Raw genomic sequence first — 26,874 nt, 5'->3', positions numbered from 1 at the left:
ACCCAGTTAATTTTTGTATTTTTAGTAGAGACAGGGTTTCACTATGTTGGCCAGGCTGGTCTCAAACTGCTGACCTCAGGTGATCTGCCCTCCTCAGCCTCCCAAAGTACTGGGATTACAGGCTTGAGCTACCACGCCTGGCCTCTCTTTGCTCTCATAAGGACCCTTGTAATGACATTGGGCCCTCCTGGATAATTCAGGATAATCTCTCCACCTCAAGATCCTTAGTTACATCTGCAAAGCTGCTTTTGCCACATTAGGCAACATATTCACAGGTTCCCGGGATTAGGAAGTGAACAGCCTTGGCAAAGGTGGGGAGTTCAACCTCCCATGCCAGTGACCACACCCAAGATAGCATTCCAGGCAGAGGAATGCACATGTGCAAAGGGAGGGAGGGAGGCATGGCCTGCTGCTATCGGGGCAACTGCAGATAGTTCTTAACGTGGACACATGAGTTTCGAGAGGAGTGACAAGGGATGGAGCTGGAGAGAGATGCAAGTGCTGATTCATTCAGGATAGTGGGTTTTGAGCTTGAATTGCAGTTATTTATATACATGTCATATCTCCCTGTTAGCCCATCAGCGCCTGAGGCCAGGATCTGGGTCATTGCCTTCTTGATGCCATCACAGCTCTGGCTCAGTGATGGGCACATGCCAAGAGCTCAGCACATTATATGCATCACTAAATGCCAGCTTTGCCATGTTATGATACCGCGGTGGCAGAGTGATCTGAGCAGAGAACTAAAGGCACCAAAACCCGGCTGTCATGCCCCTGGGCATCTTCACCTTGGCAGCGTGACCACTCTTCTTGCAGCTTGCTGGGCAGGGGTGTTTTGTGAGCCGGCAGTGTTTGTAAGCACAGGCTGGAGAAGGCTCTGTGCAGTGCTACATAAAGACAGGCAAAGTGATCGTTGCTGAAGCTGGAGATGGGTCCACAAAGGTTCACTATACTCTTCTTGCTACAGAATCATAACATAAAGTTTTTAAATCTTATCTGAGCAGAGGTAAGCTGCACGTCGCATCACAGAAAGCACAACAGGCACCAACAAGGGAGAGAAGCCCATGGGAATTATTGAGTGCAGGCCAGGATTAGGAAGGATGTGGACCCTAAAAAGACCTCCTGTCTGTAACCTAATGAGAGAACCTCTGTGAAAGTGTGTCGTAAGCTGGAAAGCTTTGCATATGCCTGAGGAGTTACTCCTCAGTTATTAGCACAAACATTATTTCCTTAGGAACTACGCTGTTTTCTCATCTTTTGCCTAACAAATGAGATGGATGTCTTTCCTATCTCAGTAGCATAGGGCCCACTGAAGTAATCCCTCTCTTTTGATGCCCACCCCCAGACCCTGAAGGATGCCAGTGACAATGCACGCAAAGACTTCCACCGCGAGGCCGAGCTCCTGACCAACCTCCAGCATGAGCACATCGTCAAGTTCTATGGCGTCTGTGTGGAGGGCGACCCCCTCATCATGGTCTTCGAGTACATGAAGCACGGGGACCTCAACAAGTTCCTCAGGTACAGTGAGGCAGGGAGGTGGGCTCCAGGAGAGAGCAGGACTTCAGGGTTCAGGAGTGGGGCAGGTTCGTGGGAGGCAACAAGGGACCCCTGGACCTTCCTCGAAGCGTCTTATTTGATAATGACACCAGCATGTGCCAGAGAAAGGAGGAGAGAAAAAAGAAGATGACAATCTTGCTCTTTTTCCTTAATCAACGAATTCTATGAAATGTGAGATGCAAATGATCCAATTCAATTCAGTCTGCATTCACTGAACATTTGCTACATTGAGTGGTATGTGACATGGGCATTTGGGATGGGTCTTAGATGTTCTGTAGGAGTTTGCCATGTGGTGTGATTAAAGGCAAAGGAAACAGGAAGAGCTAAGGTGCCCAGGTGTCACAATGGAAAGTGCAGTCCAGTGAGAGTGAAGTTTTCAAGTTCCCAGGCTGTGGAATGAACAGTAAGGAAGGGAAGCAGAAAAACAGCTGGAGAAGTCAAGGCTGAAAGGGTGGGGTGTGTGCTTGGACTTTATTCTGAGGACAAAAAGAATAACTGGGAGGCCAGTAGTTCAGAGGATCTACAGTGGAAAGATCAAAATCCAAAGAAGAAAAGCTTCAGAAAGGAGGTAAAAACATTGATTGAAGACTCCAGATTATGGAGTCTTCCAGATTATGCAGAGACCCTGAGGTCATGAGAAGATGGACAGCTTCAACTGAGAAGTTTTATGGCATGTGGGGTCTTCAGAAAAAGGCAAGGCAAGAAAGAGAAAATGTTGACTATAAAGGGAGTCACTGGGCTACTGATTAGGGTGTCATTTGAATTTCTAGCATTGGCCTGATTGGGTGGGATTTATTTATTTATTTATTTATTTATTTATTTGAGACAGAGTCTCACTCTGTCACCCGGGCTAGAGTGCAGTTGTGTGATCTCAGCTCACTGCAACCTCCACCTCCCAGGTTCAAGCGATTCTCCCACCTCAACCTCCCAAGTAGCTGGGATTACAGGCGTGTGCCACCATGCCTGGTAATTTTCATATTTTTGTAAAGACAGGGTTTTGCCATGTTGGCCAGACTGGTCTCGAACTCCTGATCTCAAGTGATCTGCCTCCCTTGGCCTCCCAAAGTGCTGGGAATACAGGCGTGAGCCACCACACCTGGCCCTGATTGGGTTTTAGTTCAGCTGTGCCTTCTCAAGAAATTCCTTCCCTCAGGTGATGGGTATAGGAAACTGGGAGGAACCACGAGATAGAGCAGGTGAGAAATGGCTGAAAGTGACTGTGATCGGGGAAGAAAGGTCAACTTGCTTTGAAACAGTGAAGCTAACTCACACAATATAAGGGGTGACTTTTGAGGAGACCGTGCTGCATGATGATACCAGTAGGGATTTTGGCCTCCAGACACTGAAGTTGAGTCTCAGTCCAGGCATTATTAGCTGAGTGGCCTCAGGCAAGTCTCTTAGCTGTTCTGATGAGAATCTTAAGCTGGCAGGGTAGGCATGAGGACTGAACTAGAATAAGTATAGAAAGCTCTTGGCGTAGGAGCGAATAGGGAGCGTTCAATGAGCAGACGCTTGAATTCTGCCAGGAATGATGTCAGCTGGTAAACCAGCTGCCTTGGTAAGAGATATCACAAGGAGAGCTGAGTTTAATAAGATGCAGGAAGTTGGTGATCACCCTGGTGGGGTCCATAGTGAGTGTTCTTCTCCTGCATCTACAAAGGAAGGGAAGAAATGTGCTGAGCCAGATACTCCTTGGGGAAGGAAGGCAAGTGATGCTTTGGCTTCTATGGAAGTGGCACATACATTATCATGAACCTAAAGAGTAAGAGGGCCCAATAGTGAGGACGGGAGATTCGGGTTCTCCTTCCTATTCGGCATCAAGTTGCTGGTGTTCCTTAAAAGAGCCTCCACCCCAGTTCGCTCAGTCACCTTGTTCTCAGGTAGGCCTGCCTTGGATCCTCTCTAAGTTTTATCTGGGTCTAATTTTCTTTTCTTTTTTTTTTTTTTTAATTTAGCTAGTCCTCATTTTGGAAAGATTAGCAAATGGGCTGCTTGTGATATCTTGGTAGATAGCAACAGTTAGGAAAGGTGTTAAAGGCTGTTTGCCTGCCCTTGCTGAGCTCAGTTTCCTTACCTGTGAAAGGGGTATCATTTAATCCATCTCAAGGTCTAGTGTGTGCATTGTTGGGTTGAGAGGTAATAAGAAAGGTTGCCCCCATAATCTTTCACAATAGTTCATCTCTGCCGCAATTTCCTCTTCATTTTGGTTGAGAGATCTGAAATCCTGGGGAAGTGGCACCTTTTTGTGATGGCAACACCTAGGACTCTCTGTCTACCTCTCATTTCCATGGGTGCTGAAGAGGGCTTTGCACAGAAATCAGCCCCAGTAAGCTGCATGTATCTGCTGTAAGACTCAGACACTGCAGTTTAAGTAATCAGTCAATCACTGCAAGAACATACTGCTGTTTTTAGAAATGGCATCACATGGTTGGTGCCGTCTGGATCATTTTTACCCTCTTTAGCCTCGTAGATCCACGTGCAATTTAGTTTTTCTTTGCTGGGCTGGATCCCTGTTCTCTACTTTTCCTATGATTGTGTGGGTGAGGAAATGCCAGGTGGAATTAGGAATATGTGGCCAATTTGCAGTATTCTGAGACAATCCTAATGCATTATCCTATGTCAGCAAAATTTTTCTTGTAAGTGATAGGACAGGGGATGACTTTTGAACATTGTCTTGTCAGCTCTAACATGAAAGGAAGAAAAAAGTTGAATGTGGTTGAGGTCCGGCTGCTTCTAGGAGAAATATTTTCCCATTGTTCCCATGCCCCAGTCTACTTCCCTAATACAAAATGGTGCTTTCCAAAAACTATAGCATAAGAAGTCCAAATGTGCTCACCTGGATGCAATTAAATGCTTCTGTGAGCTCACAGTGTGTCTGTACATACATGAATGTATGTGTGTGTGTGTGTGTGTGTTGAAACTTGATTCTTTCACTTTCTCACTCAGCGTCTCCTTCTCCCTAGCTCTCCTTCCTGCCTTGCAGAAGGAACAGGCACCTGGTTCTCCCTTGGCACCTTGCACAGGGTGTGGAGCAATTGGAAACCTAGCCTGCTTGGTTTCAGAACCTGCTAAACTCTGGGAACAAGGGGTCTGCCATGCCAAGAGTCTAGTTCTCAGGTGCACTAACATGCTGCAAATATAGGCTGTCCTCTTTCCGCAAGGGAACTGGGCACTTAGCTGCCATGAAAAGTCTCCAGCTGTCATCAGCTCTGCCCTATAAAGACAGATGTCTTCTCTTGTCTCCCTACTCTCTTTATTCATCCAAAAGCCATCTATCAAGCACCAGCATGGCCAGGCTCTATGCTAGTTAGGGTGGGAAATGAGGAATAAAACACATGTCTTTGCTTGCAAGGGTTTCATGAATTTTCCTCTTAGAATCTGTCCAGAGTTCCCTTCTAATGAGGGGAAAGATAGACTACTATTTTTCAAACTCTAACAGCTAGTGTTTATTGAACTTTCTAAGCATTTTAATATCTTTTAGGTTATAACCCATCCTTGCCATCATTCCTACGTTACAGTAGGGGAAACTGAATCACACAAGTAGCAGATGACAGAGCCGAGACTCAAACCTGCAGCCCCTGGCTGCAAAAACTTCATGATCTTAACCACTCTGCCATCCTCTCTGCTGAGGCGGTTGTTAAAAAGACCACAAGGAAAGTGGTACGCTATAGAACCCTGGGGCCGGAGCAGTTAGTGCAGTGCTGGCTGTAACCCACGACGGAGAGAACCGGACAGCTAAGTCAGGCCCATGAACCTGCTACTTGCTTCCCAAGCCAGGGAGCTGATGGTGCTTTTTTTTTTTTTTTTTTTTTTTTTTTTTTTTTTTTTTTTTAACCTCTTAAGGAATGTCCTCCTGGAAGAGATGGAATGTGTTTTTATTTTTAAGACTTCATGAGGACCTGGGAAAGTGAAAGCAGAGGATTGCAGCGTGAACTGTATTTCGATCCTCTGAAGGACTTGTGCAGCAGACCCACCTACCCACTTTTTACAGCAGTACGTTCTGCTCAGAGAAAGCATCCAGAGGCTTCTTTTATTTAAAGAGCCTTGTTCAAAAAGTCGAACAGCAAATACCCAGATATAAACAGGGGAAATGACTGTTTAAAAATCCAGGAGTCTCCCCCAACCCACACATACTAATACAAAGTGCATTAGGCATTAGAGGGCCACCAGCTTCCTGACATCTGCAGAGTGTGGGGTTGGAGGATAGAGTTTTGTGCAGTGGTGGCCTTTTGCACTGACATCTAATTTTTCCTCTATCCTGGAGCCTTTGCCTCTGAGAGACATTTACAGTAGATTAGTTTTCTGGAACTGATAAAAGGCTGTGGCCAATCAACCAATTATTTTAGTCTTTAAATGGTATCTATGAAGATTAAATTCTGACCGACTCTCTTGGTCTTTATTTCAGGTTTTCTTTAGTTTGTGTGCACCCCAGCCCCTTCTGATGCTGAGGTCACAGTAGAGTTAAGGAAGACAAGTGAAAACATTGGCAGTTTCCCCGGGCACCTCAGCGCTTGAAAGGGTTAGGCCTGATTCACCTTTAGTGAAGTGGAAAGGGCTCACCCTCTGGTATCCTGAAGAGCCCTGTTACAGGCCAGTTACAAAAAGTAATGCACAGAGGAGAACTTGTGTTTTCACATCACCTCTCCATTTCATTTTTAAAGAGAATCTTTGTTTGCAAAGCCTTTCTCCCCGGTTTTCCTGTGAAAGGCCACGAAGTGCTATGCAAACACAGTGTCAATCCTCCTCACATCAGTGCCCTTAGCAAGGGGCAGTTAGTATCTCCAATTTACAGAGTGAGGAAATAGGCCCAGAGAGGTTATGTAACTCACCCAAGATCACACAGCAAGTGTGGGACAGGATCCAAATTCATTTCACATATCCTGGAGCTTTGGCCACTGTGCTGCTTCTTACCTTGAATATGTGCTTTTCAGCTGAAGAAAGGCCTGGAGCATTTTCCCAGTATTGTTCCTCAATGTGACAAGAGGCAGCTGGGGGGTTGTGGTTTGAGTACAGGTGAAATATGTTAGGACTGGCTTGTACAAAAACAGGAAACTCCTCCCTAGGGGATGGTTAAATCCAGGTATTTAGAGACAGGAGGGACTTATTCATCCAAAAGCCATATATCAAGCACCAGCATGGCCAGGGTCTATGTATGGCCAGTATAATATTCCCCTGTATTTTTGACTAATGAAGAAATTGCACATGAGAGAAATTAAAGGGCTTCCCTGGATCGTGGCACTGGACCTGGTGGGCCTGGGAGAGCCCCTAACTCCTTGTCCAGTGCTCATTCCCTTAGAATACCGGAATGAAAGATCTGGTGGCAGAATGCCTCCCGAAATCAAAGGGAAGGCGAGTCACTGTAGGCTGGAGCCAGGATGGAAGTGGGGATACGCCTGTGGCTTGAGTAATTTTGGGGAAGGAGGGCGGAGAGGCAGGGCAAACCCTGACATGTGTTCTCAGACAATTCTGGCTTTCTCAGTTTCAAATACTCACACGGCTCTGAAACCCTGCAGGTGAGGTTATCCACTTTAACATTTATGCAAAAACCTCTATATTCATTCCAAGTGTTTCAAAATGTCTTGAGGGAGATCTTTCCTTTCCAAGGGAGAAGCCCTTTGGCCACGCCAGGGCAGAGCCCGGCAGTAAACCCCGCCTTTATTCCTTGCACTGCAGCGCCCCCTCAGACCACCAGGGGCAATGACGCCCATCTTGGCTCACAGCGCAGGATGTCACAGCAGGGCCCGCCGCGCTGAGGGCTGCATCCTAAGACGCGGATCCTCCCACCCCTGCAGCACATGCGTGTTGGGATGCCCTAAGTCATCACATAGCTGGGGAGAGGCCAGGTGTGTAAGACAGAAGAAAAATAAGATTTAAAAAATCATAGTCCCCCTCCCCATAGTGTAAACAATAAAATTTTCCCCAGCAAAAGAATAAACAGGCTGTGGGTTCAAAACAGTTCTTGTATGTGTTGGCCATAGCCCGTGTTGAGCGGAGGTTGGAGGAGTGGTGGACAGAAGGCAATGGTGTTTTGTATTGGGAATGAACATCCAGGTTGAGAATGCCCTCGGACTCTGTCGTTGAACTGGGCTTGAGAGAGCCAGGGGTAGCTTCAAAACCATGCCTGGCCACAAATCAGGCGGACTGCGGAAGGCCGCAGGCTGCCCAGCTCTGGTGCTGGTGGGGATACTCTGGAGGAATCGGCTTGGTTGCGGGATGCTCCGGCATAGTCTGGCATAATCTGGCTAGGTGGGGACCCACTGGGCTGCCATGTCCATCCCTCGAGGAGAGTCCATCTTTCCCCCCGTGTTTTGTCTTTGGTTTTGTCTTCCTTCACCTACCTGCTGTTTCTCGGGGTCAAGGGGCCCGGGCCAGTGCCTGAACGCCTAAAATGTCAACCTGTCTGCGCACTGGAGGGAAGGGGGATATTCAGGCCCATGGGGTCCTGGGAATTCCGGAATCTTTGGGAAACAGAGCAGCCTGGGTGCTCTCGGGACTTCAGAAGTATGACTGTGTGAAGCACCTTTGTCTCCTCTACATGCTAAGTCAGGCAGCATCTTTTAGCACCAGCAGCTGACAGGGTGGGGGTGAAGAGCTTAGCAGAAACGACGGGGAGGGGCAGGGGCAAAGGGTCCCTGGAGTGAAAATGCTGAGGCCCCCAGCTTCATTCTCCATGTCCTCCCCCAGGGCACACGGCCCTGACGCCGTGCTGATGGCTGAGGGCAACCCGCCCACGGAGCTGACGCAGTCACAGATGCTGCATATAGCCCAGCAGATCGCCGCGGGCATGGTCTACCTGGCGTCCCAGCACTTCGTGCACCGCGACCTGGCCACCAGGAACTGCCTGGTTGGGGAGAATTTGCTGGTGAAAATCGGGGACTTCGGGATGTCCCGGGACGTGTACAGCACTGACTACTACAGGGTGAGTAGCTGTGCAGATCAGAGACCCCAGGGACCTCTTTCCCTGCGGGACCTCTGCTGTATTTGTTTGCTGAGGCTGTCCTAACAAAGTATGACGACTGGGTGGCTTCAACAACAGACATGTGTTTCTCGTGGCTCCGGAAGCTGAAAGTCCAAGCTCAAGGTGTCAGTGGGCTTGGTTCCTTCTGAGGTCTTGCTCTTTGGCTTGCAAGTGGCAGCTTTCTCACTGTGTCCTCACATGGGATGGTTTTTATGTGTGTGTGGCCTCCTAATCCTTCCCTTGATGTCTAAATTTCCTCTTCTTTTAAGGACACCAGTCAGATTGGATTGCGTCCCACCCTAATGGTCTCATTTTAACTTAATCACCTATTTAAAGTCTTATCTCCAAATACAGTCACATTCTGAGATCCTGGAGGTGAGGTTATCAACATATAAATTTTTGGGGGACACAGGTCAGTCCATAGCACCCACCCTGCTCTTGGCACTCCAGCATGGTGGGTGAGATCTCCAAGAGTGAAGTCCTCAGTGTGAGAATCCTTCCAGAGAAACCTGAGGGCCTGGGGGAATTCCTGGTGAGGTTAAAGGATGCTGAGGTTTGGCTTTGATTCTGTGAAATTATGTCTGGAGCTTTTGTTTGAGATTTGAACTGAAGTGAACTTGTTCACATAAATAATAGTACACTGGACTTTGGAAGTTCCCTCCAAGCACCACCTTGGTTGAAAGCGGTTTAACTTGGTGAGATGGAAGAAGTTCTGTCCTGCCTGTTCTTAGACACTTCCACACAGCTTGTCTGGTGTTTCCACCACTGAAATCACTGAGAGGCAGAGTTATAGACAGTGATTCGAATCCACTGATGACCTAGAACTGGCCCCCAGGATATGTTAACTTTGTTAACTGAGATTTTAGAACTCAGACATGAGAGAAAAGGGAATTTCTGGAAATGTTGAAGTTGTGATATTTAGAGTGCAGATTCGGGGTGGTGTTCTACCACTTCGATTTAATTTTCTATCAACCCTCAATTTGATTTTCTTGCGTGTTTTGCTTGTTTTTCCAGGAGAGAGGAAGGGAGAATGAAGGAAGGGAGTAAATGTCCTGGTGTCTGTAGCTTCAGAGCATAAAGCACAGAACTGGCTACCTTTCATAATAGGGTAGGGCTGGTGAAGATGCTAGCTTTGCTCTTCTCATTGTTATTTATTTTTGAGGAGGCACCTTCTCAGTTTATTTCCTATCCCCCTTCCTACAGCGTTGCTCACCTCTATGGCCTCTGCATTTTAGTGGAGTGAACTTTGCTATAATTAGTGTAAGAAAATGAATCTATTGTCGTGCTCCATTATTCTTCATTTGACTGTTTTGTGGTGCTTTTCTTCTTGGTCACCTTGATAAGCATTGTTTACATCTTGTATGGCAAAAAGCAATAGAGACCACATGGAAAAGGATTCTCTTGGGTGCATTTTCAGGAGATGGGAGCACACTCTTAACTTCAAGTGTTCAAAATGTAGCTTAAAATCAATGACTAGTTTGTTCAAGATATCTAAAACATGGGGGAGATTTTACCTACCAAAAGAGGTGTCTCCTCTGCTAGTTCTACACTTTGATGAAAGTTCTCCCTTCCTTGATGGGGCAGGGAAACACATGGATGATTCTCTGAGGAAAAGCTTTGCTGTTCTTGATGAGCACCCAAGGAAGGGACATGTGGTCCAGGCAAAGGCTTTCTCTCCACAGTATTAGTAAAGGGTTCAACATGCCTGACACAAAAAGTGAGTGCTCAATAAGTTTTTCCACCTAATTATTACCCAAATCAATACACATACACTTCATTCCCAAAGCTAGGACTTAACTGGATGGAACCTGGCATCCTCCTCTCTAGGAATCTCCAAAAATAATTTAAAGAAAAATATCCCAAATCTCAACAATAAAAAGATAAAATCACTCCATTCAAAAGTAGAAGGTGGTTCTGAATAGACATTTCTCCAAAGACAATATCCACGTGGTCAACAAGCACATGAAAAGATGGGTGACATCATTAGTCTTTAGGGAAAATGCAAAGAAAACTCACAATAAGATACCATTTCCCACCCCCTGAGATGACTACAATAGCAAGTGTTAGCCAGGATGTAGAGAAATTGAAACCCTGGTACTCTCCTGGTGGGAATATGAAATGGTGTAGCTGGTTTGGAAAACCATTTGGTAGTTCCTCAAAATGTTCAACCTAGAGTTACCATGTAATTCAGTAATTCTACTGCTAGGCATATACCCAAGAGAACTGAAATAATATGTTTGCCCAAAAGCTTGAACACAAATGTGCATGGTAGTATTATTATTAAGAGCTAAAAAGTGGAAACAAGTTGACTGTCCATCAACTGATTAATAAATAAACAAAATGTGGTAATCCATACAGTAGAATATTATTCAGCAGTACAAAAGAATAAAGTGTTGATTCATGCTGCAACACAGATAAACCTCTAAAACAGTGTGCCAACTGAAAGAAGTGAGACCCAAAAGACCACATACTGTGTGATTCCATTTATATGAAATGTCCAGAAGAGGCAAATCCATAGAGGCACTAACATTAGTGGTTACCAGGAGATGGGGGGAGGAAGAATGGGAATTGACTGCTACTGGGTGCAGGGTTTCTTTTGAGGGTGATGAAAATGTGCTAGAACTATATACAGTGGTGGCAATTGTACAACATTAATCATATACTGAAAAAATACTGCATCCTTCACTTTAAAGGCTAAATATTATGGTACCTGAATTATATCTCAAAAAAGAGAAAAAAAAAAAGCTTGAAAAGGAAAATAATAGTAAAACAGTGACCATCATTATGAACATAAGAAATTAGTCTTGGTCATTTATTTACACATTGTAAAAACACTGGACTTTGCTGCGTACCATATTTTATTATCTGTTAAAAAGAAAGTCCTCCACTTAGGTGACAATATTCTGAAGTACTTTCTTCTGAAATGATCAGAAGAATAACAATTCCCAGTTCCTTTATTTGTTACATGATCTTGGAACTGGCTGAGTCACTAAGAAATGTGCTCCAGATGCCACGTTAATTTCACCCCCACCCCCCAGCCCCCCATGGTCACTACTCATTTGCAGTTGCAGGGTTAGTTTTTATTTGGTTTTTCCATTCAGGATGAGGGGAAAGAACCAGCCTCGCAATGGCCTCTGTTGCAGATGGGAATGGGCAGGACTGCGTAGGGAGGTGAATGATGGATGCAAAACCTGACAATTTGCTAGCAGCCTAGGGAAACAAGGAAATGACACTTGATTTTGCCTTGTCTAGAATTTCAGAATGATGGTTCACCTTTTCGTTTCGTGAAAGTGAGTATTTGCCATCATAGAACTGGCTCTTGGGAGATGTTTGCTTATTGACATATTGATGGGGTCCATTCTGTTGAGTTGGTCAAGTGGACAAGCAGAAGCTGTTGATCTGTTTTGCAGGAGAACTCCAGTGTCTCCTGCATTGGCTAAGTCCCAGAGCACTCTTGCTTTTACATCAGTCATTCACCTATTGGGGCGCTTAAAAGCTTAACCTTGGACCCATCCCCTTCACGGTGTCTCTTCAACTTCTCTGTCACCATAGCTGGGGTAATGTGTTCTCCTTACAGTTCAGGTTTCTCATTTGCCGGCACCTTAAGTAGTTTTTTTTTTTTAATTTTTTCATTATTTTCTCCCTATCCTCTTCAACACTCTGCATTGAACTCCAAGGTGAGAAGCTGCTTTAGCTAATGTGAGCTGTCATCACCAATGTTAAAAATTCTTTCCGTAGCAGTAATGGGAGACAGTTGTGTGTGGGTTTTTTTGTTTGTTTTGGTTTTTGTTTTCTGACAAGGATTATCTTATGTGGAAAAATGGTGATTGGGCACAGAGTCAACTGAACTGCATAAAATGTTCTTTATCTTTAAGCAAGAACCATTCCCACTAGAAGTCCAAGCCTTCCGTTCATGGTGGCTTATAAGCAGCCTTGAGGGATAGCCATGTCTCTGTGTAATTCATGGCAGGAGGGGTGGGTGGCAGCTGTTCCTTCGTTACAGGGGAGCTGGTAACACCAGGAAATGGCTGCCTCCAGGCATCCACCCTGTTGCAGCTGAGCTAATTATACCTTCCCAATGAAGGGAGAAATCGGAACACTACATTTGCATTGAAACCAGCCCGACATGGTGGGTCCAAAATTATTCTGGCATTTATGTTCTCTGAATTGTTTTCATTAGCAGCTCTGCAGTACCAGTCTTTTATTTTCTTTTTTTGTTTGTTTGTTTGTTTGTTTCCTCCACTGGCAAAACCTGACATTTAGGAAACATCAGAACCAGATTTTGGTCACATTCTGCCTGTTGGAGACCTAGGGTCTCACTCTACTTGGTCATGACTGTGTTGCACTGAGCCCATTGAAATGTTTGTAATGTGCCCTTTGGGTGGTTTTCACTGTTTGGTTTTAACATATGCTTAAAATGCATGTGATCTGTTGATGAGTGGAGGGCCCCAAACATCTGAAATCCTAGCTGTTAAGTCTTGTTCTCCCTTGGGCTTCAGCTTTATGTTGGAGTGGTAAGAAACCCTGTCCTTTAATTTATCTTCCACTTAAGAAAAGAAAAGGAAGAAGAATAAGCAAAGTGATTTATAGTAGACATTTAAAGAAACAAATGAATATAACTTGGCTGAGCAAGGCCAGGGCAGAACTCTAAAGTGTTAAAGTGATGTCAGCAACAAATTCCAGGAAATCATCATTAGATACCCACTCCCAGTTTATTAACTGGGAAGAGAAAGGAAGACATGTGGTACCAAGACCAGCTAATACAGCAAGTGGCCAGATGAACAGATGTGAACTTTAGCACCTTTCACCTTTTCCTGCTCACCTTGGAGGTTCCGAGGGTTGATGAACTGGAAAACAAAGTCCTGAGCCACAGAAGGGAGGAGAAGGTTTAGATAATTTAAGATCTGGCCAAGCAGGTAAGAAATAATCAAGAGTTAACCATCACTCCTTGGTCTTTAAAAAGAATGTGTTTATTTTTAAGAAATATTTTTATGTAATGTGACTATTTCAAGATAGGTAGGTAGATGGATGGAGGGATGGATAAACTGATTGATTGACTGATTGATTAATAGAAAGATAGACTCATTCCACAGATGTTTTTTACCATCTTGTTGTCCCATGTACTAACGCCATTCACTCTATGAGGAGCAACATAAGAGGAGTTTTCAATTTCACCTCCTTCCTGACTTCTTCTTAGCAGAATAATTGCTCACAAATATGTGATTACTCCATACTCCATACAAATAGGCATCACAGCATACAGCACCTTGGTACCTTGCGTCAAGGAAACTGGCTCATATCTATGTCTTTCATTAATATGAGAGCAGATAGAAGATAAATCTTACACATCTTTGTTTCTGCACAAACTGGCACAGTGCATGGTGCATATGAGGTGGTCAGTACATGATTGTTGAACAGGACTCCCACCAGGACGCCCACTTTTGTGTGTGCCTTTGTAGCCCTGCAGGTGAATAAAGATGGCACTCAGATTTGTACCTGGGTCTGACTTTGAAGCTAGGAATGTTGACTTCAGGAAGTAAAGCTAGGAATATAGGAATATCCTTATCTTAGACAACATTTTCTTTGCAGTAAAGAGCCCAGGGCTAAAACTTACTTCTATTTATTACCATAATAAGAAAGTTTCCTCCTGTAAACTGTGTCTAGAACCTTTGAAACCAGGCACAATATTCAATTTAAGGAGCAACCCAATTCCTTCCTAAAAGAGGGATGTCCTCTCTGTCATTGACCCTCACTTGCATGGATCATTTTCTTATTTTTCCCATCACTGTATAGTACTTAGACAATGACTCTTAGCTTTCACATGCACAATTATAGATCTTTCTGTTTGGACTCTTTTGATTAAACTGGACTTAAAACCATAAGAGGTTGTTTATTTTATGAAATAATCTTCAATTAATGCTTCTCACAACACTTAGAGCACAGTTCAGAAGAACCCGCCTGCCAGGGAGAAGTCTATTGCGTTCAGACTATTTGTGTATTAAACTAGACTGGTATAAATCATTTCAAGGTTCTAAGTTGGTTTAATTTGTATTCAGGCCATCCTAAGAACCTTTTACATATGCTTTGGAGTTGCCACAGGGTAAGCGTAAGAGTCCTCTCATTCATTCATTTTCTTAGTACATATTTATGAAACAACTACTATGTGCTAGATGCAATAGTAGATGCAAAAATCATCCAGACTTTTTAAAGAAAGGCACATAGGCTCTACTTTGAGGAGTTCCTAGACATTTTAATACAATGTGATAAATGCTGTAATGTAGATACAAAATGGGAACCCAAAAGAGGAAGCCTTCAGCCTACTTTGGAAACTCAGAGTAGGGTTCTCAGGGACGCAACATTTGAGCTGGTGTTTAAGATATAGACCCTAAATTGTTCCATTTGCAAGGAGGCCCTAGGCCAGGATAGAGAGGAAGACAGAAAGTAGGATATAAGGAGAGATGGCAATGTGAACATCACAGTATGTGATCCAGGAATGGGGTCTTTGCTATTCTTCTGAGGCTGACAAAATAGGCTCTTGAGGCTATGATCATGTTTCACAGGGGGTTTTGCCATACCAAAGACTTTGGACTTGATCCTTTTGGCAGTGTGGAGCCACTGAGAGTTTCTACATTGGAAAATGACCTATTAGACTGCATTCTGATATGTCATATGGTTAATGAAATAGATCTGCCAAACAGATCCCAACATCTTCACCTCTGTACTTATTTGATTTGCCTAGAGCAGGGTCTCACTCATCAGTTGTCAGTGGGTGTGCTTCAAAAAAAGTGATCTTGTAATCATAAGGTCAGCAATCTCTTTGCTTGCTGCAGAACTCCTCAGAGCCTTTAATCTATTGCTATGCCTTGTGATCTTTTAACAAAGGCTATAGAAAGTTTTGGAAACCAGCATGGAGATACGTCATTCCAGTTCTTGGTCCCATCCTTCACCCAACTGGTGAAGAATGCTAGCAGTAGACGGGTAAATCCATGTGTCCCCCTTTTTTTCAGTCTTCTGAGTCTCTTTTTCTTGAAATCACTAGCCCCTATACTTTATACATAGAAGTGCTACATTCAGAAATTAGATATGCTTCCAGGTTTACTGGGAATGATGGTAGGGAAAAGTGGACATTGCCCATTGGCTTGGATGGGGCATAAGGACTCTGATGCCTCACGGTCCTGAGAGGTCTCTCCTCCTTCAGTTTTGAAACAGTTGGGAACAGCTTTCTCATGCCTGTGATGTCCTATGCTTTTGCATCACTCAGACCAGAGCCACTTTTACAAGTAAGCTGGCAACAAAGAGTTAGCTGGGGTACAGAGGGAAGAGCATCCAATTTGGAGCCTGGAGACAAATATTCAAGTCTCTGATTTCCTTTTCTACCCTTATGATCATATCAGTCAGGAATGTGTTTAGCCCAAGGAAGCAATATACTACTAAAGCTGGCTAAGCAGATAGGAGATTGTTTTACTCAAGTGAAAGGAAGTTCAGAAGCAGGCAATTTCTGATTGGTTCAGAGGCTTGCCAGTGTCAGAGCTGTGGAATGGCACTGGAGATGTCCTTGGTCTTTCCCTCCTGGCAGCAAGATGGCTGCAGCAACTCCAAACATTAAAACTGCAATCCAAGGAGGAATGCCAGGTTGCTGCAGGGAGCACATTGTTTTTTCCTGCACATCTTTTTCCATCAGAGCATGAATCTTTCCCAGAACGTCCTCTCTGCAAAGACTTCTCCTTATACCTCATTGGCCAGAGGTGGGTAAGACTAAGGGTTGAGCTCACTCGCCAGAGATCAATGACTTATTACCAAAGACCTAGACAAAACTACAACTCTGCTACAGATAAAAAGGAAGCAAATGGCTTTGGGGTCATCAAAGAAAATTATCTGTCACATTGACCTTATGCACCATGATAGCATCTGTTTCTTTATTTGCAATGAGCCCCTGATTTAAAAGTTGAGAGCTATAAATCGAAGTGATACAAAATAATTGCTAAAAAAAAAATACACTAGAGTTTCTCAGTGGGAGATCTTTGTTCTTCTGTGTTAATGCTTCTTTTTGCTCTGGCTACTTTTAAGATTTTCTCTTTATTGCTGGTCTTGGGCAATTTGATTATGATATTCCTTGGTATCGTTGTATTTATATTTATTGTGCTTGGGTTCACTGGATTTCTTGGACTTGTGGGTTTATAGTTTTCATCAGTTCAGAATTTTTTGGTTATTATTTGCTCAAATATTTATTCTGCTTTTCCCACCAACCCCCTATGGACTCCAATTTCACTTATAATAAGTCACTTGACACTGTCTCATGGCTCACTGAGCTGTGTCCATGTTTTTGAATTCTGTTTTTTTCTGTGTGTTTCATTTTGGATACTTTTTGTTATTATGTCACCAACTTTAGTAATTTTTTCTCCTGCAGTGTCTAATTTTCCATTATTCTCATCCAGTATAGTTTCCATTTCACGCTTTGCAGTTTTCATTTCTGGAAGTTCAATATGGGCTTTTTCTTATATCTACCATGTCTCTAATTAACTAAGCATATGGAATATTGTCATAATAAATATTTCAATGCATTTGTCTGTATTTCTAACATCTGTGTCTATTCTTGACCAGTTTCCATTGATTGCGTTTTCTCCCCATTGTAGGTCATATTTTCTGCTCCTTTGCATGCCTGGTACTTTTAAGTTGGATGCCAGACGTTTTGAATTTCACCTTGTTGGAGGCTGGATGTTTTTGTATTCCTATAAATATTTCGGAGCTTTGTTATGGAATGCATTTATATTGCATAGGAACAGTTTGATCCTTTTGTGTGTTACTGTTAAGATTTATTGGTCAAGAATACCTCAGGGCGATGCTTACTTTAGGGCTTATTTCCCACTATTGAGGCACGATCCTCCTGTGTACTCTGCCCAATGCCCCATGAATCCTGAGGTCCTCACCCTGCTTCATAGGAACCAGCTTTATTTCTCACCCTGTGTGAGCACTGGGCACTGTTTCCTCAGATCGTTTGAGAAGTTCTTCCTTCAGCCATAAATAGTATCTTCACATGCATGCACTGATCAGAACTCGGCTCAGTATTTAACGGGCATCCTCTGCAGATCTTCAGAGTTCTTTCTATGTGCAGCTCTCTCTTCTCTGGTATTCTGTCCTTTCAACGCTAGCCACTTTGATCTCCCCAGACTCTCAGCTCCATCTCCTCAACTTAGGGAGCTTGCTGGACTCCTGGGCTCCCCACTTTGTCCCTCTCAATGAATTAAGCTCACAATGTTTGTTTCTCATCTCTCGGATCACTCACTGCCCTTCATTGCCTATTGTCTAGTGTTGTGAAAACAGTTATTTCACATATGAAGCCATTTTCTGGCTATTACTGCATCTTGCCTAAAAGCAGAAGGCGGTTATCATTTCTCTTGATAATGAATATATCATTTCAAAAATCTACTAGTGAACCACTTACAGGCTGCAGCACAGCAAACAAGTTCTCTCATCGCTTTAAAACAGTTACTTCCTGTGAAGGTTTTTTTTTTTCCTTTTTAATTAAATAACTTACATTTACATAATACTTTTTCTACAATTAAAGTTTCCCTGCCTACACAGAATTATTACTTAAGTAGGAGAGTATTCTTCATCTCCAGTGAGTATTGAGCAAGAAGAAATTATCTTAGCCTACTTGTTACCTTTGAGAGATTCCCTGGGTTAAAAATGTGAATTGGTTCAAGAAGGCTCTGACAAAAAAAAAAAAAAGTGTGTAGGCAGAATATTAGTAGTGCTCCCCACTTTTCACATTCCCCCACAGTCTTTGCCTATGGTTGGGGCAAACACCTTGGATGGGTGAAATGGCTGAATTAATCCAAGATAGTATTGCAGACATAGTTCTTAACCATGCCTCTTTAATGTATAAATACCAAGTAAGATGTGTTCTGTTCCCCAAAGAAAACCACACATTTCCTGGGGAGAAGAGACATAAATGAATCACTCTGATACCAGGCAGTGTGATACATGTTATGGAGAGCAGAGATAAATTGATTTGGGGGAAGATGTGGGATGACATCTGGAAAATTCTCTGAAAGAAACAGAATTTGAGGTGAGCCTTAAAGGATGAATAACAGGTAGAGATGTTGTTAACCGCAAAGACTATTGCCTGTGATGGATGTTATAAATACAATTAGATGACCTGTTAACAAGTACTTTTTGGGAGGATGTGGAAGTTCTAATTTTGAACTCCACATGCCTCACAGAATGCTAGGCACTTCCTAAGTTCTTACAAATCATGGCAATTGCCTAAAGGGAGCTTCCAAGAAAGATTCTATAACATTCTTCTTGTAAGTCTTTCAAAGTGAAGATGCTCTTCAAAGTAATGGGTCTTCAGGATGAAAATTACTCCTGAGTCCAAGCATGATTTGACTTCATCTTTCAGCTCTCCATATCAATCTCTTAAAATTCTGTCCTCCAGTCAGTATTTCAGATTTCTACCTAGTCTATTTGTCTATGTATGAGAGACTAGAAAACTCCAAGATATTGTTACATCAGCGTAGCCTAATACTGGATACTTATGGAGACGTGAAAAACACCAGGGTTTCTCTTTCTGCAGAACTGCAGTGGCTTTCCCTGTTGATCATCCTATGGGTGGCCATAAAATCTTAGCACAGTCATGTTGCCTGAGGAATTCTGCTTACCAGGTACAACTAGTTTAAATTTGACTCCATGAAGAGAATTATCAAATATAAAATAGCTTGTGATATCCAACTAAGAGAAAACGTCTGAAATTCTTTGTATGCTGATGGAGGCATGGAAGTATGATCTTACCTAGTACTATAGACCTTCCCACTGCATGGGCTCCTAAACTTGGTCACACATCTGAATACCCCAGAGTGTTTTCTGCATAATGTTGGTTTTTGGGCTTCACTTTACATGAACTGATTTAGCATCTCGAAAGTGATGAGATTTGGAAATGTATATTCTTCACAAGCTTCTTAGGTGAGTCTGCCAAGTGTAGAGCTATGGTTTTTTTTTTTTTTTTTTAGACGGAGTCTTATTCTGCCACCCAAGCTGAAGTGCAGTGGCACAATATCAGCTCACTGCAACCTCTGCCTCCTGGGTTCAAGTGATTCTCCTGCCTCAGCCTCCCAAGTAGCTGGGATTACAGGCACCCACCACCACACTGGGCTAATTTTTTGTAATTTTAGTAGAGATGGAGTTTCACTATGCTGGCCAGGCTGGTCTTGAACTCCTGGCCTTGTGATCTGCCCGCCTCAGCCTCCCAAAGTGCTGGAATTACAGATGTGAGCCACTGCACCCGGCCAGGGTAGAGCTATTATATAGATGCTGCTCAGGTAGACTTATGGAAAGTAGACAAGGATATAACACAGTCTCCTCTATGCTGAGATTCAAATGGTAACGTTACAAAAGGTTTTATTTATCAAGTTTCTAAAGGAGAATAGTTGCCATGAAAAATTCTCTCAACCATCACCCTTGATTTCCCTGAGAGAGGTGGTATTACCATAATTAATGGATTTTTAGGACTTCTGATGGGAAAGATCCTCTGAATTTTAATCAACAGCACACAGTCATATCCTACCCTCTTGAACATCAGAGCTTAGGTTCATTGAACCATGACATTTCTGAATGAACCCAGGAACTATTTGTTATGGTATCAGTTAGTAAATGAAGTGCTATTTGAGGCTGTCCTCTCTCATCCTGGGAGGCGAGCTTGACTCATTCTCTAGGTAAGTGTTGTCAAAGACATCATGAGGATCACGAGAGAGACAGAGCAAGCAGCAGGTGGAAAGTGATACGCTGTGCTCCTGGACATGCCAACACAGGGCAACACCGCTGCCCCCACCCCGCAACCCCCCTCCACAAGGAGCTGGGGCTCCCAGGCTGGTGGTCTAGGCAGACCCCTGCTGGCCTTCTCTGTCACTGCATGGTTGTATATCTGTGTGGGTGACTGGTGGAGGCCCTACGCAGGAAATGCAAGAAAAGGCTTGTGGAGAGTCAAACAGCTTGTCAAGGTATCCTTGTGGGTGTCTGTATTGAAGTGTCACAGTATGAAGGCATTTTATTAGCAGCTATTTTAGAATCCGAACACTGAAATGGAACAGTTTCTTCCCTACATGGCATTTCCAGGCTGGCTTCCTCCCTCACAGCCTTACGACAGCACCAGCCTTCTCATAAGGGGGTGGAGAACATGACGCTGGGCTCCTTTGACGGTGGAGCCCAGCTATGTGGCCCACGCCCTGAGCCCTGGAGATAATTTGGTTCATTCACATGTTGCTGATGACAGAGATGCTGCAGCGGAAGCTGGGGAGGATTTGAGGCTCATGCCTCGCCTTTGTGTGCAGCACAGAAATCTTCCTGGGTTTTGGAAAGGTATGGAGAGATTGATGCCCGGGGTTAAGGGCGTGGAGGGAACATCCACTCAAAGGAGAAATTGCAGGGTGAGTGATGTCCAACCTCAGTATGGCTTTTTCTGCAGCTACCACAGGGGTTTAAGTTCTTCCCAGCTGTCTTAGGGCAAGTAGTGAATTTCTTTCTGGAAAACTCATTAGACTTCATTGTAGGAACAATGACCTTAGAAGACTCCTGTTAATGTTTTAGAGGGCTGATGTGGGGTCTTGTAAGGAAGACTGACATACCTGGTCTCCTTTTATGCCTCAGCTTGGCATGGAATCCTCTCAGCCATCTTCCAATTTACTGATGAGAAAAATAATATTCAGGGACGTGAAGTCACTTTCCTGAGGTGCCCTCCCTTATGCCTCTGGCAGACTGGCATCTGAGCTCCTGTTCTCAAACAAAAAGTCCACACTCTTCCCACTCTGAAAGCTTCTCTGTGCTCTCAGCACAACCCTGGCTCCTCTAGTCTTCTCCCTGAGAGGTGGACAAGGGTCGCCTGGTGTATTCTCAGAGCTCTGTCCTTTGTAATCATAAAAGGTCCCTCTAGAACAGTGGCCCGCTGTGCAGAGCAAAGTTCTAAAGCCGTGTTCGTTGGAAGAAGGAAAGGGATACTTCAAATTTCAGAGCCATGACTTTTTAGGTTGAGAAGGGCTTCAGAAATAGCCTGTCCCTTTATTTTAAGGAGGGAATCTGGGTCTTTTGTCCAGCCTACCAGCTCTCTAGCTTTGAGTCATTCCTGAACCTGACTAATATGCCAAGGAACATAGGCAGGGAGACAGCAGACCTGGATTTATTATCACCTTCAATATTTGTGCAGTGTGTGGCTTTGGATAACTCATTTAACTTCTCGGAACCTTATTTCTCATCTTAGTAAAATGGTAAAGCAGTCGGTTCTGCCTGCGACGAGTGCTGTCATGATGCCACCATGAAAAGTGTGAAGTATACATATATATGTAAGGTATTATTTATTCTGTTGTTGCCACTGGGGAACAGGGACAGAGCAGAGTCCAGTGGCATATACTGTGCTACACCTAGCATGTTTGCAAGGATGCTCTATCATATTCTTGAATCCAAAGATGGGTTCCAAAGATTGTGAATGCTGTCTTGGGTCTTTTTGGCATGAGCCCAATGTGTTGCTGTGGGGACATATAAGATACATTGCCACATTTTCCTTTTCTTCATGTCTCCTGAATTAATAAAACACTTCCTACCAGTGCAGCCACACTTCATACATTGTTGGTCAACCCTCCCAGGCTAGAATGGTGTTTGTGAGGTCTTTAAGAAGGTTGAAAGACTTCCCCAGATTCCCAACTGGCTGCTGTCCTATACTCTGTTTTTTCCACACTATGCCTAAAGGCAACTTTAGCCACCACCACTAAAAGCATATTTTAATACTCTGTGTCATGTGCTTCCTTTGTGTCTTTGGAGTTGGTCCAGAACGATCACTCACTTACCTTTTGTCAGCCATTCTGAGTCATATGTATTTGCCTGAGCATGAAACACTTGTCCTAAAGGAAAAGTTTTATGGCATAAACCACACACATTGCAGGAAAAGCTCAATTTGCATAGCACAGGATAGGGCTCTGCCCTTTAGCAGTCTGGGGAAGCCTATCCACTCCTGCACCGAATAATGTTTTTGCATGAAAAAAAACCAAAATATACAGCATTACAAAAGAACAGCGTTGCATTGAGCATAGTTATAAAATGTTAAAAGGGTGACATAATAACACACGTGTTTTTGTTAAAACATTAAATATTGAGATCTTTTGGTGGGTCTAATACTTATTAAAATTTCAAAGTGATGATCATAAATGATGTTTTGAGATATCTGTAACAATAATAACGTGGCATGAAAATATCTGATTTCTATGGGTGGCAGTTTCACAGATTCTGCCAATCCTAAGAGATGCTAAATTTTTGTTAAAGGCTCATGAAAATGAGATGCAATTCAAATTGACAGAACCCTATGAATTCTGTCCATGGATCCCTTTAGGATCTGTGCATTACAGGCAAAGAACACTTCCTTTACAGCATTGTAAACCAGTGCACGAATGCTCATTAGGCATGCAGACAATAAAGGTCTGCTGGCTAAGAGCATTCTAGAACATTGGAAGCAGGGAGATGAGGGTAGGAGAATTGCATAAACAGCATAGTCTCTGGAGCCAGATTTTCTGGGTTCAAATTCCAGCTCCATCCACCTCTTACTATTTTTGTGATCTTGAACAAGTGACTTAACCTCTCAACATGATTTCTTCAACTTTTAAATGGCAATAATAGGGCCGGGAGTGGTGGCTCATGCCTGTAATCGCAAGGAGGGCACTTTGGAAGGCCAAGGTGGGCAGATCACCTGCAGTCAGGAGTTCAAGCCCAGCCTGGTCAACATGGCGAAAACTCATTCTCTACTAAAAATACAAAAATTAGCCAGGTGTGGTGGTGGGCACCTGTAATCTCAGGTACTTGGGAGGCTGAGGCATGAGGAGGTTGCAGTGAACTGAGATCACATCACTGCACTCCAGCCTGGGGTACAGAGCGAGACTCTGTCTCCAAAATAAATAAATGAATAAAAATAATAAAAAATTAAAAATGGCAATAATAATAATAATACCTTCTTAAAGAGATGTGGTAAGGATTAAGTACACCTTAAATAGTGCCTACCTCATAGCAGGCACTTTCTGTGTCAGCTGTCATTATTATAACTATCTATGCATACAGAGAGAGAGTATCTCAGAAATAAAGAGCACCAGGGTGAGTCAGCACTGGGCAGGGCAGTGTTAAGAGGGCATGCATGCACTGGTGTTTGGTTAGCTGTGAGTTCAGCTCACATTTCTCTACCTCTCAAGGATATTGTAAGGAACTTTGCCAAGAGCCTTGCTGAAATCAATATACTTCATGTACAAAGAAATCCCGCATCCTATCCAGCAACTTCCCTTACTTTTGGATGATTATTTGGTATGATTTCATCTTAAAACCTATACTTGCTTCTGGTTATCACTACATTTTCTAAGTGCTTTCAAACAACCCTTAAATAGTTTATGTTAAAATCTAGCCTGGAACAAAGGTCAAGTTTGGTGATCAGTGGTTTCTGGAATCCTACTTTTTACTTCTTGGAAATTATGTCAGCCTTTGCTCATCTCCTTTATTGTCTCCACTTGTACTTTCTTCTTGTTCATTCTGTCTGAGTGAGTGCCACACTTAAATTGTCAAAAGGAGCAGACTAGGACAATGTTTAGCTATGCTTGAAGACATAGATTCATTTAAAACAGTTTCCATTTAAAGAACAATTTAACCATATTTGTTACATCATTTCTAGATTTCAGGTCATTCTTCTTGATGGAACAGAAAGAATCAAAATAGGAATTATGTAGCTAATTCATTTAACAAATATTGCTGAGCATGAGCACCTTACCTGCTGGGCACTGGGCACTAGGGGGAAAAAGTGAGCAAAAACAGACACATCTTAGCCTCCTGGACCTAATGATCCCACTGGAGAGCCCGACATTTATCACATAATTCCACAAACACATTGAACAAGACCTATGGTAAGTGGCACGGAACAAACATTCTGAGGGCTATGAGAACCTGTAATAAGGGAATCTAACCTGATTAGATTCCTCTACTCTGGGAAGACTGAGGAGGGCATCTTTGACCTGAGTCCTGCAAATTGGATTAACTACACCAGGAAGTGAGGAAAGTCCCCTCTGAGCAGAGGAAACAATCAACAGGAAGGCCCTGTGGCAAGAGAAGCAGAGCATGGTGAAGGAGATGGCAGATGGCCAGTGTGCTGGACATCGAACCCAAGGTGCAAAACCCAGCTGTAGAAGCAGAAAGGACCTTGCTGGTCATGCTGAGGATTGTTGGTGACCATAAAAGCAATGGGATGCCACTAAGAGCTCTCAGAAAGAGGTAGGGCTGTGCAACTCTGGGAGCCAGAGTAAGCAGATGGGCTAAGGGGCTCTTCCAGAAGCTCAGTGGGGAGATGATGGTTTGGTGGGCATGGATTCAGAGCAAAGTGAAAAGACTTATAAGCTATTTAGGAGGCAAAATTGCAGGACCTGGAGGTGGATTGGGTATGGAAAGGGAAAAGAAGAGGAAGATATCAAGGATATGAGATAGATTTCTGACCAGTATAACTGGACAGTTGGTGTCATTCTATGACCTGGTTTTGGAATGGTCTGGAAGGAGACCAAGGATTCAGTGGGGTGCATTAAATTAAGTTTAAACTGATTTTAAGTCATCTGTATTTCAAGATCACCTCTAACAGGCATGAAAACATTCACAGTAGGGTATCCAAATAGTTGAGCCACACCAAGGTGGGAGAGTTGGGAGAGCTGGGGACATTCAGGTGAGAAAAAGGAAGACCTAAATGTGGACATACTAGCTACCTACTGCTACATAGATGAGGATAGAGGTTCCAGAGACCAGAACTGTGTCTGTTGTATAGAAGTTTCATGAAACAGATTTGGCACAATGTAGAGAGGAACTAAGAACGAGAGCTGTGATGTATCAGGGCTGCCTTGCCAAGAGATGAGTTCCTTGTCACTGGAGGGAAGTGTCCAAGTGTAGGTTTTCCATCTTCCATTATGCTGCAGAAAGGGCTCCAGTGTTTTAAAAATTGTATTCTATGGAACCCAGTGAGTTTATGAAGGGACTTCAGTGACTGGTTTTGTAAACAGTTGATTTCAATTTCTTCTCTTCATGTGTATTATAACCATTAATATAACTACTAATATGAAGTATGCTGTAACCAGTAAAAACTAATGAAAACTAACATGCTCAGATGTGTTATATACACAATTTTAACACATTAGGCAATGGAAAAACTTTGATATGGTTTTGGGGTTTAGCTTTATAATGTATAAATATTACCAACTTGAAGTTTTAGAAATGAATTCCTAGTAATACATGCATTTTTATTTTCATTAGTTTTGAAGATGGTGTCTTAAGATTATGTGAAATTTAGATAACTCCTCAAGATCCTTTTAACTCAAAGATTCCATTGGTCTTATTCAGACAATTAAAATAAGCCATCATATTCTCATTTCTATACATTTATTTTAGCCCCCAAAAACTAATATGACCAGATCTAGGTCCTCTGTGCACAGGGAAACATTTATGAAACACTCTGCTTCCAGAATTAACTATGGTTTCGCTCTCCCTACCCTCTCCACTGAGCCCTCCTTCCATGCTTTCTTTCCTTCTTTCAAACTTGCCAAACTTCTTCTGAGCTTTCAAAGACATTGATTATATGTGCATGGACTACTCTAAAAAAGTCTTGGTATCTCATTATATTTATGACATAAGTATTTAAATAGTTTAAGGACCATGGCCAACAGCTTCTCCATGTCACAGAGAAGAGAATGTTCAAATGTTCACAGCTTTGAAGCACAACTCACTGTGAATAATTAAGTGGCAGTAGTTAAGAGAAAAAGGGGGAAATGGTAAGCAGATCAGAGAAACCCAGAGAACATTTGATTCAACTTTTTACCAGATGACTGCTTCACTATTCTCCAAGCTCTCAGCAGAACTCACCAACTTTGTAGCAGAGAGAACATTCACCCAAGGACACACTTGGCCATAACAGTCTTCCCTAGTTGTTCATTCAGTACCAGAACACCCAGGGTGTCCTCAGATACTCCTACTGTAATGAGTGTGAAATGAACAGGAATATGGCAGCCTGTTTCAGCCCCTTGCACAGGTTCCTCATTCCCAAAATCAGACCTCAAAACCCTTTCAAATAAAACACAAGGTTGACCTGCTGACAAACATAGTACTCCTGTTATTCATAAGATCAACTACCTGTGGTTGCATAAATCCAAAGTGTGCTAAATAATGATTTCTGTGCACTAAGTGCCACCGATGTAATCTGCGCGTGGTCTGAGCATACTAACCCTCCCTGGGCCTCTGTGTCTGGGACTCAGTTGTGAAATGAGGACAGTGTTCATCAGATTAGATGATTTCAAAAGTCTTTTCAGCTCTAAAAGTCT

The 26,874-nt window shown here is 43.2% G+C and overlaps 1 protein-coding gene across 5 annotated transcripts in view; it reads left to right on the top strand.

Annotated features, from left to right (window-relative positions):
- NTRK2 (neurotrophic receptor tyrosine kinase 2) overlaps positions 1-26,874 on the top strand; it is a 369,088-nt gene that overhangs the window by 286,423 nt on the left and 55,791 nt on the right. For all 5 annotated transcript variants that reach the window (XM_037998574.2, XM_037998577.2, XM_037998575.2 and 2 more), the window contains 2 exons: positions 1,343-1,515; positions 8,239-8,473. In XM_037998574.2, coding sequence (XP_037854502.2) covers positions 1,343-1,515; positions 8,239-8,473 — 408 coding nt within the window. The remainder of the gene's footprint in view (positions 1-1,342; positions 1,516-8,238; positions 8,474-26,874) is intronic.

The sequence above is a fragment of the Chlorocebus sabaeus genome, chromosome 12, assembly GCF_047675955.1.
Source record: "Chlorocebus sabaeus isolate Y175 chromosome 12, mChlSab1.0.hap1, whole genome shotgun sequence".
Taxonomy (NCBI): Eukaryota; Metazoa; Chordata; class Mammalia; order Primates; family Cercopithecidae; genus Chlorocebus; species Chlorocebus sabaeus.
This window is presented reverse-complemented; position numbering and strand designations above follow the sequence as displayed.